Source organism: Misgurnus anguillicaudatus, chromosome 20 (assembly GCF_027580225.2).
Source record: "Misgurnus anguillicaudatus chromosome 20, ASM2758022v2, whole genome shotgun sequence".
In the NCBI taxonomy this organism is placed as follows: domain Eukaryota; kingdom Metazoa; phylum Chordata; class Actinopteri; order Cypriniformes; family Cobitidae; genus Misgurnus; species Misgurnus anguillicaudatus.
The window spans coordinates 36,243,552-36,262,120 of NC_073356.2; the positions used below are offsets into that span (position 1 = coordinate 36,243,552).

The 18,569-nt window shown below is 36.0% G+C and overlaps 1 protein-coding gene and 1 long non-coding RNA gene across 4 annotated transcripts in view; one reads left to right on the forward strand and one right to left on the reverse strand.

Annotated features, from left to right (window-relative positions):
* The window catches only part of LOC141351567 (uncharacterized), a 39,322-nt gene extending 35,287 nt beyond the window's left edge, over positions 1-4,035 (reverse strand). For 2 of the 3 annotated variants that reach the window (XR_012359868.1, XR_012359870.1), the window contains exons 1-2: positions 3,341-4,035; positions 469-576 (exon numbers count right to left, since the gene is read on the reverse strand). This is a non-coding gene — a long non-coding RNA (uncharacterized lncRNA). The remainder of the gene's footprint in view (positions 1-468; positions 577-3,340) is intronic. The other variant, XR_012359869.1, reaches the window with a different exon arrangement.
* A 4,119-nt stretch (positions 4,036-8,154) lies between these two features.
* LOC129454817 (uncharacterized) lies at positions 8,155-17,236 on the forward strand. Its single transcript, XM_055219397.2, has 12 exons — positions 8,155-8,709; positions 12,483-12,626; positions 13,245-13,412; positions 13,767-13,870; positions 14,298-15,180; positions 15,334-15,434; positions 15,608-15,658; positions 15,766-16,147; positions 16,244-16,405; positions 16,714-16,843; positions 16,957-17,027; positions 17,170-17,236. The coding sequence occupies exons 1-10, from the start codon at positions 8,490-8,492 to the stop codon at positions 16,809-16,811; spliced, it is 2,313 nt and encodes a 770-aa protein (XP_055075372.2). The 5' UTR covers positions 8,155-8,489; the 3' UTR covers positions 16,812-16,843; positions 16,957-17,027; positions 17,170-17,236.
* The last annotated feature ends 1,333 nt before the right edge of the window (positions 17,237-18,569 follow it).

Genomic DNA, 18,569 nt, shown 5'->3' on the forward strand with positions numbered 1-18,569 from the left:
GAAGTAACAAGTAATGCATCACTTTATAAATGTACACATTAATATTTGAGTTACATTAAAAAAGTGATGCGAGTTACTATTCAGTTTAATTAATTTGATTAAAAAAATGACTGAATTAAACTGGATGTAGTTACGTAGAATATGCGTGTGCGCCTGAGTGGGAACATTTTGAGTCAGAAATGGAGATGGCAGGACAGAGCTTGACATTTTTGTGATGAAAATATGCAATTTCTTAATGCAGAACTTCTCAGTCATAAAAACACCTGCAAGGCCTGAAAGAGATCAAGCCTCAGCCAAGAAAAAGTAACACAAAAGTAATGCAAGTATTACTTTCCATGAAAAGTTACTTTTGGGGGGAGTAACTTAATATTGTAATGCATTACTTTTAAAAGTAACTTTTCCCAACACTGTTACAGTATGAATAAAATGTTCTGATAGCCTACAAGAGGTAATCGAAGAAAAGCAAACCTGATGAAGGATCAATCCGGAGAAAACTGTGCAGTCCGGGATACAGGCAGCATCTGCAGTTTACACACTAGGTTTGAGGGTCCTTGCGAAGAACCGAAAAAGGTTTATCTGTAAAAAGAAATATTAAGTCAAATCCCGCAAGTAATCTAGAGTGAGTAACGCAATTCTCCGCATTTGGTGTGTACGTAGCATAAAGCTCTGAAGCAAAAAAAAAAAAACGATTTTTAGTGAAGCTTTGTATCGATGCTTGATTACTTTTATTAAAATCACGTGACCAATAACATTCAAAGATTCGTTTCACACACACCTACGTGATTGGTTCGTACTCTGATTAAAAGGTTTACAATGCTCGACAGTCGACACAGGGAGCCCCCCTGTGGGTTGTTTAGGTGTATTGTTTTGTGTGGTTCTTTTTCTGTTGTATTACTAGAGTTTATAGGTTTATAGAAGTTAATCATATATTTGGCTTTTGGTCCTGTAGATTAATTGATTGCTGAAATTAATTGTGACCAATGCGATTTTTTTTTTCTTTTTCACATCTTTCATATCAGTCCATCAAGTGGCCTATACTGGGACGTCCCGTTTGTGTCAACATAGTGTCACATATTTTATTTGTTATGCCCAATTGTATAATTAATGGTAGCATATATCGTTCACCAAAAGGTGGCGCCATATTGGTTCAGTAGATTAAAAGCTTTGAAAAGCTTTGTTTCTCCCATCACTAAAACAAAACTTGTAACTCTGCAATCCTGCCTCTATAAAAAAAGAGACAAATATCAATGACGATGACAGTTATAAAATCTCATGAAGTGAAAAGATGAGTTTTAACTTCACCACAAACATAATAACAAACAGTTGAAAACAAAAATAACTAAATAAAAACACAAATTGCACAACAGTAACAGTATAATTTATACATGCTGCAATGCAATGATAGGTGAAAATTTCAACTCCACAGATAATCTGATCATTGTCGTTTACTTATTTATACGGAGAATTATTAAAAGTTAAAATCGATTAAAATGATTTTTCATTCAAATCAAATGCTCAAGCTTTATTTTTTAAGATTTGTGTTAAATGTATTTTTATTCATTTATGACACATAAAAATGGATAATAAACTATACATTTAACTTAAAAAATAAAAAAAACTATTAACACTTGTCTGTAGCTAATAACATTTTTTACGTTTTACATTATTTTACACAAATACATAAACACACATCTCAAATGGCAAAAAGTGCCTCAGTCATTCTGAAATCACCCTATATATTTATAAATAATATACAGTTGCATATACGGCCCGTTAATTTCTATAATCTTTTGAGGATAAATAAACTCCACCGAAGCTTCACGCTTCACACGCCAGGCGCAGTTCTAAAAATGACCGCGTGATGGCGCTTTGGAGACGCTTGTGTGCGTTGGTTGCTATTATTCAAACGAAACGAATAATTTTTTTACTGTTTATAAGTATCAGATTTTGCAGATAAATTGTTAAATCAAAGCGTATTCATATTGTGGTAGTTGTTACATATTGTAATCGACAAGATATATTAACTTTTATGTTTTATTCAGTAGTAAAGGAAGGATGTTCCGATTGGTCGATGCACTGTTTGTCCTGCCTTTCTTCCATTGTGATTGGACGGCTTGATAAAAGCGATTTACAGAGTGGCACTTTTTATAAATACACATATTATTACCAGAATAACTATTGTTTACAAAGCATCTTAAAAAATAACGTTTTAAAATGGATAAGAACCTAAATTAATATATATATTTTATGTAGAATATAATTTATTTAATAAAAATCCTTTTAGCCAATGGGGGGCCTGCTCCACCGCAAGCTCCGCCTATCCATGCATTGAGGTGCAAGTATTACAAAGTCGTCATTTTATATCTCTATGATAAATGTTGCTGATTTTACTTTAAAAATATGTATATTGTGAATACAAGAAAAGGTTAATCTGTGAAAAATAATTCATTGCACCTCAGTGATGACTATAATGACAGTCTCGATCTTATATCTTTGCACGTCTCTCTGTTGTGCATTTAAATCATGAATATTTAATAAAAGGCGGTCCTCACTCTGATTTTATACCATTCAGTGTGGTTTTGCATTTACAGGATACAGTATAAAAGACACTGTAATGTGTTTATCATTTGTGATATTAGCAAAATGAGTAAACAAATTTAATTTTTTGTTATTTAGATTTTAAAATTCTCGATTTTAAGAAATCCCAGGGTTAGTTAGTTAATTTTATGAGATTTTCTTCACTTCTTAAACACAACAAAATTCAATGCCTAATTTAAAATACAAGTAAAAACGAAACGGAAAATATACATGCAGTGAACAGTACATTAGCCCATTAATTTCTATAATCTTTTGAGGATAAATAAACTCCACCGAAGCTTCACCGAGGGGCAACCTTCCGATCTCTCTAATGAAGCCAACACGGAAGTGACTTAAACTGCAATTCATCGACTGGCCGCTTGAGGCTGGCTTCAAAAGGGAGTCAATTCCCATAGACTCCCATGTAAAAAATGGCCAACTTTACAGTAGAAAATAATGTGTTTACAGCCTGGTACAAAAAGTGTTTTTGGCCTATATAGCTAATTTTGCCCTTCATGACAACTGTGAGGGGGGTGAATTTTTTTGTAACTCACCCGTTTAGATTATATTAAGCCTTAAACTTCTGCATAATTAAGGGCGTGGCCGCGCAGTTCTAAAACATGACCGCATCTGCTCGAGAGTACAAATTATGATAATATGCTTTGGAATGTATGTTTTAAAAAGAAAAACACGAATAACTACAAATACTTGAAAAATACGTTTAAGTCTGCTTGATGGTGACTCTACCAACTTGTCAACCCACCTGTGGTCTGCGGACGTTGGAATGAACGATCAATTTACTTATCCTTTCGGTGTTTTTGGTAGTCGGTCCGTGCACCCACCATCATTTAAAGCTAAAACCCAAGCTTCATGTTCCGAGCTTGTTTTTTGCAATCGGTACAATGGAGTGAAAAGAATTACATGAAACGCAGACGTAAGGCATAATATGAATGTTGGTAAGGGCTAACTTACTTATATATCACGTCATTGGTTCTGATCAGTTGCAACGTAAGGGTCCACTCTTTAAAACGCATACCACATTTTAATCCAAAACATAGAAAAAATAAGGAAAAATCCTGAGAGACCTTCCTTTGTTTATATGCGCGCTTCCGGTTAGTATGATCGATCATGTTTATTTAAAAAAAAATCGATTCTTATCACTGAAAAGTCACGTCTTTCCTGCGCTGAATCTTCCGACAAAACTACGCCTTGTGTTTCTGTTTTGTCCAATCAGAAAATGTTTGAGAACTTAAAAGCACAGGAAGCGTACATTGGGTAAGCGATGTGTCATTTTGCACACCTTAGTTTTTGACTGGATAAAGTCAAAATTAAGCCAGCCGATGCCTATTCAGCAACGGTTTGATTGATGGGGTAGTAACCAATCACGAAACGATTACAAGGATTCAATTTGCGTCTGTAAAATGCGTCATCTGCTCAGATCTGCACATACACGTAGGCGTGCGTGCTAATTGTAATACTTGTATTTCGTATATCTGGTTAGCAATGATGGGTGATAGTAATAAATCACAGATACATAGATAAACGTGACCAAAGAGTATAGATTAGAAGAACAAGAGGCGAAACTCTGAGGCGTATTTGGCAACAGCCACTAGGTGGCGCTTCGGTAGCGCGGCCGAATTTTGGAATGAAAATTATCACAGCCAATTCATTCTCAGCGAATCTCACAGCCAAATCATACTCGCAACAGTAAGTTTCTTAAATTAAAATTTTGTTCACTTGCTACACCTACAGTAAATGCTATATTGTCTTGTATGATGTGTTGTTGTTGTTATCAGTTGTGGAATCCAATCATTAAGTAGATACACATTTGATGTAAGTTAGTTTTTTTCTTGCTTTATTATGTAATTCTATTTTATGCTACTTTACACATTTACTACTATTATTAGTTTACCAACTTCACTAGGTATGAAATATATTTTGTGCATATTAATCCCCTGGATCCCACTACAAACATGATAATCTATTCTTAACATTATGCACAGTGGCTGTGTTTGTTTTTACTTAATCCAATTCTGATGTAAGTATGTGCATATGTGAATGTATATGGAGCCTATATATTATGTGTGGATGAGTTTATGTCGGTATGTATGTAGGTATTTAGGTATATGGGAGATGTGTTCTATGTTTTAATATTGTGTTATTGTGGTTTTGTGGGGGCCATAAGGACCCATAAGAAACTTTGCCGGAGACAGTTTGACACCATCCAGGTGTATTTCTGTATTCCAATAGAGCAATATAAGGATGTCTCAAACTTTCCTGTGCTTTCTTTAACAGGTTCTTTTTCTGTCTGAATTGTTCGCTCACTTTGTCCATTCGACTGCGGAAATCCAGGACTAGATGTGGAAAATACAAACTCCCAGTTTTCTGCAAATGCTTTAAATTCTCCACTTGAGAATTGAGGGCCATTGTTCAACACCACTTCGTCTGGAATTCCATGTCTCGGAAAGATGGATTTGAGAGAAGTCACAACATACTTGCTTGTTGTTTGTGTGAGTTTGACAATCTCTGGAAACTTTGAAAAGTAATCCACACACAGTAAATATTCACCTTGGCTGAAGTGAAACAAGTCTACTTCCACTTTTACCCATGCACTGTCTGGAATGTCATGGAAGATGAGTGGTTTTTTGGTGTTACTGCGTCATTTTATATTTTTGGTCTAAAAACTAGACATATTTTCTTGGGTCGTTTTGCTCAGCAGGAGAGAAACAGGATATTTGTGCATGATTACTAAAATTATTACTATTACTGAACTACCATTGCATGATGGATGACTGTATGTACTGCTATGAGACACATGTATTACAATTTTGCTATTGTAAACCTATAAAAAAAATTAATAAACAAAGAACTAGCTTGACCAGTCAGTAAAACCAGATGTATGCAGCTTTGCCAGGCTTGGAGGGCCAGCGTAAACCAGCTAAGACCAGCTTTTAGCCTGGTAAAGCTGGTTTTTCGATCTGAACAGCTAAAAGTAGGCCCTAAAAACCTCTCTAAAACAAGGCAGCTAAAACCAAGCTGGGAGACCAGTTAAACCAGTCAACTAGCTTAGGTTGGTTTTAGCTGTTTTTCAGTAGGGAATGTTCATCCCTATACTAAAGTTATCATTATTGTGATGTGTCTTTAAAGGCACACAAGGCAAGTCTGAGTATTATTTCTCTACTAGCTCCCCCTAGTGTCTGGGAGTAAATGCTTTCTATATCTGAGACTTTACGAGACGGCATAGATATGTACACTAGCCCTGCGTTCCAGTTCGTTTTTTTATGAACTTCCCTCGCTAACTTCCCTCAGTCTCGTTCACTCGGATGTACGTCATTGCTTACATTGTACAAGTGCCCACTACTGCTAGAACACTTGAAGTGGGTTCAAATGGATCGCCCTAAGCCCTTGATCACATGGAAAGTGGAGACCGCCCCCTCCATTTGCAAAGCGCGAGTTGCTGAAGTGACGTCACAATCGTGTTGCATTGTGGGACATGAAGCTGCATGAAGTGTACATATGAAGCAGACTCGCTCTCTCGGTCAAAATCGAGGGAGCGAGGGTCTGTCCATACAAACTTCCCTCATCCACTTGACGAAGTGGAACGCACTTCAAAATGGCGACAGGGATTCCCCCGAGGGGAAGTGCTTAGGGATGTTCGTGAGTGTGTTTCTAAAACTGGAGTGGAACGCACCCTAGATGTCGCCTTTGCTACGGCAGTTCATTGGACCAAATGCGTCAAACAGAGCCGCCATCTTGAAACAGGGGAATCCTGCATCAGCGTCATTGTAGGCAATGGTGTAACAGAAATAAAATCACCATAAATCGTCATGAACGCAATTTTCTTGGTTTTCTTTGGGTTCGTTTCAACAGTCAGACATGTATTTAGCATTTAGTACAGGAAAAAATAAAAGTTTTGATTTTATGAAAATTTACTTTTTCTAACTGTAATGCATAGTGCTAGTAGCCCTTTCATTCATGCGCAGCACAAAAGTCCGGCATCGTTCATGAATTCGAAGTACAGGCGGAGATGGCAGCTTTACCTAGATACTTCCTATGACAAGACCCCTGTTCTAAGATGGCGGCTGTTTTGACGCATGCTCAGAGCCCCAAGGCGACATCTAGTGTATATATCTATGACGAGACGGAAGGACACCGGGTCAGATACAGCGAACTTGCAAGTGGGGTATTCTTCCTACAGACGGTAGGGGCGGGCGAGAGAGTCTTCATTCGTCATGTACTGAGTCATTTAACCATATACCGACTTACGAAGATGATTTATTAACATAAAAATGCTGCCTTGTGTCCCTTTAAATAATCTCTTATTGTCATCACACAGGTCCACGTGCTCATCTCCACTCATACCCTTGCAGAGAAATGAAACAGTGACTGCATGTTTGATCTACAGTCGCCACCTAGTGGTGATAAAAATGAATAGCATTAACAGAAAGTCTGACTTCAACATGCTTTTGGTGGTATATGGTTCTTTATCTTTAATGTAAATATAACAGTGAATGAAGATAATTCTTAAACTGTGTTTAGATGTAGTTCAATAAGGTTCAGAGTATCAGTGAAGCAAGTTTGAGAGATTTCTACATAAAATCTATAATGTAAAAAATATAATCTTGATATATTTATTAAGATAAATTTTTTTAATAAGGTCTATCTCTATTTACAGTTGTATTATGCCACATGTAACCTCCTAAGACTTGGATGTCACATATGTGGACATCATTTTTTTTTTATTATACACAAACATGGACAAATACACTGCTTTATGTTCAAAGAAAAATATTTGATTATTATATTTATTGGTTCCCCAAAATAGCTGGTAGAAATCTGAAAAAAAAAGACAAACCAAAGCTCGGGTCTTAGGAGGTTAACCTTTAGGCTTCATGTTATCTTACAAAAGATAGGAGATTGTTGCATAAAATTGGTTTTGGGGCAGGAAAATTAATTTTGGTAGTGGAAACATTTTTTAAGATCTTTTCCTCTCATCTCATACAGTAATTGTCCACCACCATGACCCTTTAGTCTCTTTGTGTTTCTTCATCAGTCAACATGTCAAATTTTCTTGAATGTTTTTAGGAATGAATATTAAGTAGTGTTTAGTGAATAAACCCTGCAGTAAACCCAGCAATATGTAACTCTGCTTTAACTGCTGTGAGGGATGAGAGTTTATATCTAACTTTATTTCTGTTTTTAGACTGACTGCCAGTGTTTAACTATTTGATATGTGTGAAGGATTTTGAGCAATGAAAAACTTCATTTTTGTATCATGCATTAAAATATATAAAGATGCCTTTTGATGATTTAAATAAAATCTCCATACAATCTGTGCATGTCTGTGTTTTAGTCTCGACTAATACTCTTATTCTTTTAACATTACTGGTAATTTACATAGCGCCATCTAGTGGTTGTAATACAAAATTGCATCTATACATACTGTAAAATACATTTTAAAAAGTAGCAATAAGCATTAAGACATATTAAAGAGTTTTGATATGATATTCATATAGATCTACAATAAAAACAATCCAAAAGTTGTAAATAGTTAAACAACACAAGGGACATAAAAAATAACTCATCAGAGTTGAGCCGTAATTACAGAACAATCACTGAACTCCATGACCCCCATATAGAACGCGCCGTTGTCATGGAAGCACTATGACATCACATAATGGTTATAAAAAGGCTCAGCCAGATGAAACCGGTATCATTTGACTAATCTGAACGCTTGGCTTTGGTTGACTCCGAACGCTACTGACAGATTACCAAGTGATTTTTGCAGACTTTCAAAAAGTTCGCAACTTTAAACTGCTCGACGCACTGTGTACATACAGACAGTTTACTTAGATTTCAACTCTCTGTGAACCGAGTCTAAACACAGTTAAGTCTTTCAGTTTTTCTTCGACATGTTTCGTCCTATAACACCATTGTCTGACAAGGACATGGAAGGAACAGATGTCGAAAACATGGATTTTATTTTACCGAATGCTGTGCCGAACTTTGACGATGTCCTTGATATTGGACTTTCGTCACAAGTCGGGCGCGCTGCCGGTTGTTTTAATCCATGTGGAGGAGAGGAGGAGAAGGATGATTATCCAACACTTACTGAGGCGAAACGCCAAAGAGGTAAGATGCAAGTTAAAGCAAAAAGTCTGAATTTCATGTTGATAAGTTTACATACAGTTATTGTGTTGTTAATGCACGTGTACATGTAACGTTAGACACACCAGGTGGTGCTCGTGTACTTGACATTACCCGCCGTTTTTCTTGACCGACAAAATACGCAGACAGATTTGGTTGGACTCATTAACAAAAAGCGACCAAAATTCATAAAACATCCCCGAAATTTGAGATAAGAATTACGCCGTATGAGGCCTTGTTTTAATATCCCTCACAAAAATTAACCACGGGTTTTATGTGATTACTAGCAAAACCATTGTAATTTTGTGGTAACAATGGTTTTACTACACTACTGTTAACCATGTTTTTTGCATGTAAATGTGGTAAAACCATGTTTAATTTTCATAAGGGATGTATAACATAATAAATTAGCAAAAGTGCCTACGACTGTTGTTATCCAGACTGCAAATGTGATGTTCATTTACGGAAGCCGAAGTTGTGTACTATTTTTATTTTTGAACAGAACTGTGAACAAAAATTGTATTTTTTTGTGATGGGATTAAAGCTTATGTGTACTTGATATATGTACGTGTTGTATTGTTATTGTAGACAGCAAAGGTATATTTTGCTAAATTAGCATGGATGAACAAATTTGATTTGACTTTGATCAGGGATTTGTTTAAGATGAAATCGATTCGTCATTATGTAGTTGACAATTTGAGAGTGGTGGATTTAGGGACCGTCTCTAAAGTTACGCCTTAATATACACGTTTCTACTTTGTAGCATTTAAATTGAATGACTTTTAGTCAACAAACAGTCACAGACCCAACTGTGTTCATATGGTTGTCAGCTATAATGTACACTTTTACTTTTTGTATATATTTATTAATATAAACTGTTAAATGCTATTGAAGATAGAAACATGTGCATTATTACTTTAGAGATGGTCCCTAAATTCACGCACATTAATCGATGGTTTCCAGGGCAGAGATTATTTTAAACTAGGACTAGGCCTTAATTTATTTAGGAAATATAACTAGTTTAACAAACATACCTCACTAAAAACATTACTTGTGTGCATTTTGAGACAAAACAAAGGGCCCTGATGTATTTTAAGATATGTCAGTGCAAGTTGTTTTTAGTTTGGACAGCTCACATTTATTAAAGTCTCAGACTAGTCTAATCCCTGTCCGGGAAACCGCCCCAATCGTTATTAATTTATTAGTCTATCTGCAATTATTAGCTACACGTATACATCAGCAGTTCACTTTAAAATCCACTAAATATTATGGACAGGAAATTACATTATGACATTTGGATTGTAAGGATAACAAGTTTTTGTTATCTCGAGATCACAAAAAAATTAAGTCATGATTATGAGAAAACAAGCAAGCAAAAATAATAATAGTGCATGGCCTCTCTCAGCTTCCATACAATTTAGACAAAAAGAAAAATGATCATTTCAAATGAAGGCATTAATTTACTAAATGTACAAAAATCCAAGGCACTCAAGTGAGTAAAATATTAAAAAGCCTTTAATTCACTGGGCTACATACAAAATTTAAAAGGTAGATCAACGCGTTTCGGCTTACGCCTTCATCAGGATACCCTGAAAAAAATGATTTGTTGAATTTAATCAATTTTTTTAAGGTAAGTGGTTGCAATCAATTTATTTAAGCTACATTTAAACAAAAAAGATTAGTAAAGCAAAGTAAAATATAAAACTTTTGTTTAAATGTAGCTTAAATAAATTGATTGCAACCACTTACCTTAAAAAAAAGATTAAATTCAATGAATCATTTTTTCAGTGATACACAGCGCTCTACTTAAACAGTAATCACGAGCAGCTGGATAATAGATGGGAGTGGCCACAATTCCATTCAAATGCAGACAATCCAATCAATATATACCCACATTTCAGATCACACTAAAATGTAAATTAAGTAAATAAACAAGAAACTAAGTAAATAAAAGAAATTCCAAAAGAGGAAAAAATCAATTTCATCATTTACAGCACACAAAAATGTAAATAAATAAACAAAAATTACAGAAAAAGGCATAAAGTCAATTTCTTCATTAACACCAGGAAACTCCATACTCTTAAGTGTATAGATCCAAAACGTTTCTCTTTGTAGAAGCCGCTTTAATCTATTTACCCCTCTTATTGTACAGGGGATTGATTCAATGCCAATAACTTTTAATGAAGACTCACAGGTATGACCCGCCTCAATATAATGTCTCGCCATGGGGTACAGTATCAAGTATCAAAGACTGAAACGTATTTGTGATGTACAAAGTGATTTTGAATTTCAATTGCAAGACATGACAAATAGATTTCGACAGAGAGGCTATGAACCACAAACTTTAACAAAAGCAACAGAAAGAGTCAAATCTATGGATAGGATACAATTATTGAGAAAAAGTAAGGTACCACGTTCTAATAACTATAATCGTGTCTATTTTTCAACAACATATAGCGCTGAGGCTATTCGAATTAAACACATCATCAATTCTAATTGGAACATTTTAGAAAGCGACAGCACGCTCCGTACAATTTTTTCAGAAAAGCCTATGGTAAGTTACAGACATCCACCGTCGATACGGAATAAGGTTGTACGTAGTTACCTTCCGGCGCCTGAGAAAAAAAAACATGGCTTACCTCGTTAACCGGTAATTTTAAATATGGAAAGTGCAGACGTTGTGACAATATGGTGAAAACTAATACGTTTACAGATGTGAATTCTGGTAAAGTGTATCCTATTAGTTCTTTCATCAATTGTAATAATTCTCATGTAATATATAGATTAGAATGTGAATGTGGGCATTTTTATTAGTGATAGACCGATATATCGGCCGGCCGATATATCGGGCCGATATTTGCGAGTTTTATGTGTATCGGCATCGGCCGATACATGGCTGCCGTGTTTGCCGATTTTTCCGGCATAATTTACAGACAGAGTGCTGGAACCCGCAAGCGATTGCAGGTCATGTGACTAAAAACAACCAACCTTTTCACGACAACATTGAAAGCTCGGCTTAACAGCTGATCATAGCTGAACAAAGTGGGTTTTTTTTCATCTCTATGGGGCGGTTTCCTGGACAGGGATTAGACTAGTCCTAGACTACAATAAATGTAAGAACTGTGCAAACTAATAACATCTCTTTTTAACAACATGCCATTTTTACATAATTTTTATGATGTAAATTGAGTGAGCAAAACCAGTATCGGCTCCAAATATCGGCTCAAGAAAATCGGCAGCCTGTATCGGTCATCGGCTAAGGCTGATGAAACAAAAATCGGTATCGGCATCGGCACTGAAAAATCCATATCGGTCGATTCTTTAATTTTTGTTTATTTATTTACATTTTTGTGTGCTGTAAATTATGAAATAGATTTTTTTCCTCTTTTGGAATTTCTTTTATTTACTTAGTTTCTTGTTTATTTACTTAATTTACATTTTAGTGTGATCTGAAATGTGGGTATATATTGATTGGATTGTCTGCATTTGAATGGAATGGTGGCCACTCCCATCTATTATCCAGCTGCTCGTGATTACTGACGTTGATCTACCTTTTACATTTTTTTATGTAGCCCAGTGAATTAAAGGCTTTTTAATATTTTTCTCACTCGAGTGCCTTGGATTTTTGTACATTTAGTATATTATTTCCTCTTAACGTCCAAAGAGCACCAGTGTTTGTTACAAAGAAGACCAGTGTAGCACGCTCTGCTATTATTTCTCATATACGAAGGCATTCATTTATTGAATTGTAATTGCAGTGTTTGGAAGAGAGATGGATTCATTCCTACCGAATGCTGTGTTGACCTGTGACTTTGTCCCTGATATCGGACCCTCGTCAGAGGTCGGCTGCGCTGCCGGTTGGTTGAATCCAAGTGGAGGAGAAGAGGAGAAAATCCCAACAAGTAAGATGAAAATTAAGGCAAAATGTGGCTTTAATGGTGATAAGTTTACATACATTATTCTTAATACACGTGCACAGATAGACACTAGGTGGTGCTTGTTTACGTTTTACCTCATTTTACTTTTCCTTTGACACATGACATCACTTCACACTTAAAGGACCATTTCACCCATAGAAACATTAATCTTTATTAAAAGTATTTTAGTCTAAATGTAACATACATTTTGAATTTGGTGCCTATTTGACAGAGAAAACGGGTGTTTTTAGTCTAACCCCCTCAACAAAGATATTGGACTTCCTGCTTTCAATGATGCAAAATGATGATTTTTACATCATTGAAAGAAGGACGTGCAACACGGAAATCGGTATTTCTCCTGTCTCAGCGGAAACTGAGGAAATGGTGCAGGACCATTTAAAAACATGACTGGGATTCTAACGATACAAAGCTTAATGCAAATGGGTGAATATTGCCAATACAGAAACCCAAATTTTGACATACAGTTGACATATTGTATACAGTTGAATAAACAACACATTGACATTAAGTGACAAGTTTTAGACACATATTGATCACTTCAGTTAAAGCATTAATTTCATAACATTATTTATTGAATTGCAGTGTTGGGATGGAGATGTGATGATGACGGAATGGATTTTGTTCTTCCAAGCGCTGTCCCTGACATTGTCCCGAACAACGGACATTTGTTAGACAGACGCAGTAGTTCACATCCACGAGGAGGAGTAAAGGAGTTTACTCCTGCATTTGAGGAGGCGAACAGCCCCAAAGGTCAGATGGAAATTTTGTGTTTTTGACAATCTTTAAATCTGTGCCCTGTTTGTTTCCCAAAAGTTTAGTTGGCCCTTGCAGATACTGATATCTTATCTTCTAGTGTGTTTTAAACTCTTATTTGAACAACATTATTAATCCAAAAAACATTGCTGTATTTTCAGGAATTTATTATAAAGATTAGATACTCAATTACATATTTGATTAAATAGTATCTGGGTGGACAGTTTGTTAAATGTGTTTGTTAAATGTGTTTGTTAAGTATTATCACTGACCATGGTTCTTTGTCATTCTCTTTTGTAATAATACATTTTCTAATAATTTATCTTTTGTTGTGTGTGTGTGTGTGTGTAGAAAATTGCATGACTAAAATCTTGAACTCAATAAAGAAGGGATGGAATAATGTTATGCACCCATGCCTTCAGAATGATAAGGTGGAAACACTGATTCCTTCAGAGGTTTGTTACATCATTACATTTACTACAACTATCTGTCTATTTATAGACATGTTTCCATCCAGGTTTTGTTATCGACCAAGTAAATATATGCGTAAAAAAGGTTTTCTTTTCAAATGTTGATAAAATGGTGTCCGTGGTGATGTCACAAATGATGAAAGCATATGTTTTTGTGTATCGCAAAAAAACTCTGACCTTGAGCAAATTATTTACCTAATTTCTCTAATGCTATTACAATAAAAGCTTAGCCAGGTCCAGTCTGATTTGTGGTCTCTGTAATTTAAAATAAATGTGTTTCCAGAATATTTTTTGAGGTATTGACATTGCGTTTATGCTAAAAAGCCTTGGATGGAAACATGGCTCCTAAACATGTCTGGAAACATCTGTCTGTCTGTCTGTCTGTCTGATCCACCTCTGGTCTTCTCCACAGCTTAATGCAGATTCAGCTATTCCTAATCTAAAGGATGATGCTGGTCTGGGGAGCTCTGAATTAAACACTGAAATCAAACCGGACAAACGAAAGGCTTTCTTTGGCTGTCTCTGGAGGGGCAAGGTGGAGTCGATGCCGACTCCACAGCTTAAAGCCGATCCAGCTATCCCTGATGTTAGGGAAGTTGTTGATCCGGCATCTCAGTCAAAGACCTACGTTGGTCCGAAGAAACAGAAAAAGAAACAAAAGGCTTCAAAGAGCCGCAAATGTAACCTCCAGGGAGAAAAAGTGACTGTTGTGCCAACTCAACAGCCCAAGGCTATTTCAGATATTCCTGTTGGCATGGATGTTCCTGCTCTGGCCGGCCCCCAATCAAAAACAAAGATTCATCCGGATAGTCGCAAGACATTGAAGCAACGTTTACTTGGATGCTTCCGGAGGGGCAAAGTGGAGTCAATGCCGACTTCACAGATTGAAGCCGATCCAGCTATCCCTGATGCCAGGGAAGTTGTTGATCTGGCAGATTCTCAATCAAAGATTGTTGGCTTAAAGAAAAAACAAAAAAAGGCTTCAAAGAGCCGCTCATTTCACAACCCTTGGAGAAAAAAAGGGAAGAGTAAAGTGAAAAAAGATGCCGATCCAGCAATTCCTGATGCCATGGATGGTGCGGATCTGGCCAGTTTGGGTGGCATCGCTGCAGCCAATGCCAGGCTACAAAAGATAGGTGCCATTCCAGAGAATATCGCGTTAAAGGGTGGCGAAAATCCCGACCCAAATAAAGCTCCTGGGCCTAAAAATGTCAGGCCAAAAGCTCTAAATGTCTTTCAACGAGCTATTGAAGCGCTAAGAGAGATTAAACCAGCTGATCCCCCAGAGTCTTATGGTGAGTGTACTGACTTCATTAGTCCTAGGGTGGGTTGCACTAATATGTGAAATGGTTTCTTCATCATATTCTTCTGTACCTGGAAATGTATGCTGTACCGTTCATCCGTGAGTATATGAGTGTTAACATTTCAATTTTATGTGTGTTTTTCAGAAACATTTTTTTCCAAATATCAACTCTTGGAGCATAAAGTGCTTGGACAAGGTAGCTTTGGCAAAGTGTACAAAGGGATCCGTAGATCGGATGGGAGTTCGGTAATGCACTTGTATTTATATCGAACACAGTGTTTGCTGAAATTTTTATGCCCACTTGATCTAAACAATTGAAAGTTTGTAGATTCTCATCTCAGTTATGTGTGTGCAGTGTCAGGTGAGCCGCTTCAGTCAGCTCAGGAGAAATTAACTAAGTGTTGTTTTTCTTTTTACAGGTTGCCATCAAACGAATAATCAAACGAAAGCGTGAAAGAACGCTTAAGATTGTAAGTTGTCATAAAATGTATTATTAAACTAGACATAAAATAGACAGTATAGCGATTAAACACCAATACAATATTTTTGTTTTATCTAATTCACCATTTTTTTCCAGCCTGGACACCCCGAACCGCTCATTACAGAAGTGGCGCTGATGCTTCAGTTAAGAGATGCTCCCTCATGCCCCAGTGTCATAGGGTTGTATGAGTGGTATGAGACAAGACAATTTCACAATCTCGTGTTGGAGTACCCTCGGCACAGTGTATCCTTGTGGGATTTTGTTACCAGTCAAATACAACTAAGCGAATATACAGCAAGACATCTCATGCGTCAGGCAGTACTGGCAGTGCAACACTGTCTGGATAATGGAGTTTTCCATACAGACCTCTATGCCAGCAACTTCTTGGTGCAGAAATCAACAATGACCCTGAAGTTAATTGACTTTGGACTTGGACATCTTCTTAAGTATGATGGCTTTAAGTCCCACGTCTTTAAAGGTGAGCTGAATTTTTTTATATAGTGGAGTATTAAAACCTGCTGTTAGTACAGGGTCATTTTTTACAAAATGACTCAACATGATGTTTTGTGTACAGGAGCTCCATTTTGCACCCCGCCTGAGATCAAAACGGCTAAGAAATTCCACGCCATGCCAGCAAACGTCTGGGCCTTAGGTGCTTTGCTGTACTTCATGGTGCTTGGAATTTCACACCTTTATTCCAAAAAGCTTTACTTGAAGGAAAAGGGTTTATCAAACGGTGAGTGAAAAATAAATATTATTACAATAAATATTATCAGAGGATACGGTCTGTCTGGCAAGATGTTAGTTTTAATTGTGTTTAGTGTTAGGCTTTGGTTCTATTTACAAATTTACTTGTGCGACTTACGACTGGTTTTGTGGTCCAGGGTCACAATTAGGTAACAAATGACCTTTAGATGATAGACAGACAGACAGACTTTTTTGCAGTATTATTAAATGACAACAAAAGTGTCTCTCTATGCCATGATTATTATTGCCATTTGTGTGTCATGATGACTAATCAGCTCTTTCTTAAAACTTGTACAGAAATCTGTGATCTGATAAAAAGATGCCTGGCCAAAAATCCAAGTGATCGTCTGACGCTCAAGCAGATCTTAGATCATGACTGGTTTAAAACTGAGTAAGATGAAGAAGAGCTGCTCTTTCACAAAATGAGGTAACAGACCGAGTAGGAAACTACATTTAGCAGATTACATGCTTTGTCTTTGTGTAGTTAGTTGTATAGTAATATTGTTTTAAATGTACATTTTCATCACTACACGGCACCAGGCACTAACACAGACGAAGCTTAATGACTGAAGGAGAGAGGAATGATGGGAGATGCTGTTTTCATGGATGAGGTAATGAATGAATGCTTTTTTAACTGTACGTTTGATCACATTATTTGATTCCATCATAATGAATTAGCTGCAAGGCACAACAGCTGTGTGTTAGATGTTGTTTAACCAACACTTCTGCATTTGTCCTCTTGTGTCTCCCTAGTTTCTACAACCAGAAACCAAGAATAGCACCTTGAACACATTAAATAAAAATGTTTTAATTCTTTAAATTCATATTGTTTTAATTCTTTTAAGTTGTATAATATAGTGTCTAATATATAGTTTATCCTCTATAGAATCAGCTATGTCTGTCTCTCTCTTTATGGTTTTTTTCTCCTACAGTAGGAGTTTAGGGAGTCAGCTGACATTGGCTTAACTTAAATCTCTCTTCTATACATTACATTATTATAATGCTTGATAGCTCAGTTTAATCTGTACTTTGCAACTTATGTTGTCCCTTGATTTTTCTGTGTTTTTCCTTTTTTATTAATGTAAAGTTGCTTTGAAATAATTAAACAATTGTGAAAAGTGCTACAGTATATAAATAAAATTAAATTTAATTGAATATGGAAGACTTTCTTTAGCAGATGTTTTAATTTGCTTTTTTACTTTTTTATTTGATCGAACTGATTAACTTGGGTCACTTACAGTATGTACACGTTTTTCATATGCAATATCAAACCCTTGACCTTGGTATAAAATACTTTTAACTTATTAAATCCAATCAGACCTGTTAAACCTGATGTTGTTTTATACCAAATAAATAAGTACACTTAATTTATTTTAGCTTATTTAAATCTGTGTATTTGAACATTTCACCAATAGCATAAATTATACTGCTATTGTTTTAGGACTGTTGTTTATTTATACAACTGCAGCTAATTTTGTTATCATTGTTGGCTGTTATTTTGTTGCAATTGGCCTTAAATGAATCTAGAAATGCACTTTAGCCGCAGAAATTATTTACTGTTTTAAAGCGCTCGAAACACCTGCTGGTGAAAACAGAAAAAAGCAACACGATCTCACTCCAAACATTTTACACTTTTTACACAATAATTGCAAGATTTTTCTAAAATAAAAAGTCAATTAAGTCAAAGTGTATTGTGTTCTTTTTATTTTTTTTTGGGAAAACAGATAACTAAGACACTAACAACCCCCCCCCCCCCTTTAAATTATGCACATATTTGTCATTAAATCCGTCTATAAACAAAAAGTAGGCAAACTGGTAGTGTTATCAGCCAGAAGGATAAATGTTTTATGAACTTGCATAATAAAACTGACCCAAGTTTACCAAACCATATTAGACACTGCTCATTTGTGATCAACTCCCCCTAGTGGTGAACAATCAGATCTATTAACGGTGTTTTAATCCCTCCTTTCTTTGTTTAAATGTCCTCCTCACCTTTACTTTGTGTCAAATGCCTTTCTTACAAAAATATACATTTCAATGAGCTTTACCATTCGAAATCATTCCTAAAACCTATTTTTCAAATCTAAATGTTAGCAGGTGCATGGTTGCCAACTTTCACGCATCTGGCGTGATGAAACTCACGCATTCAGCCT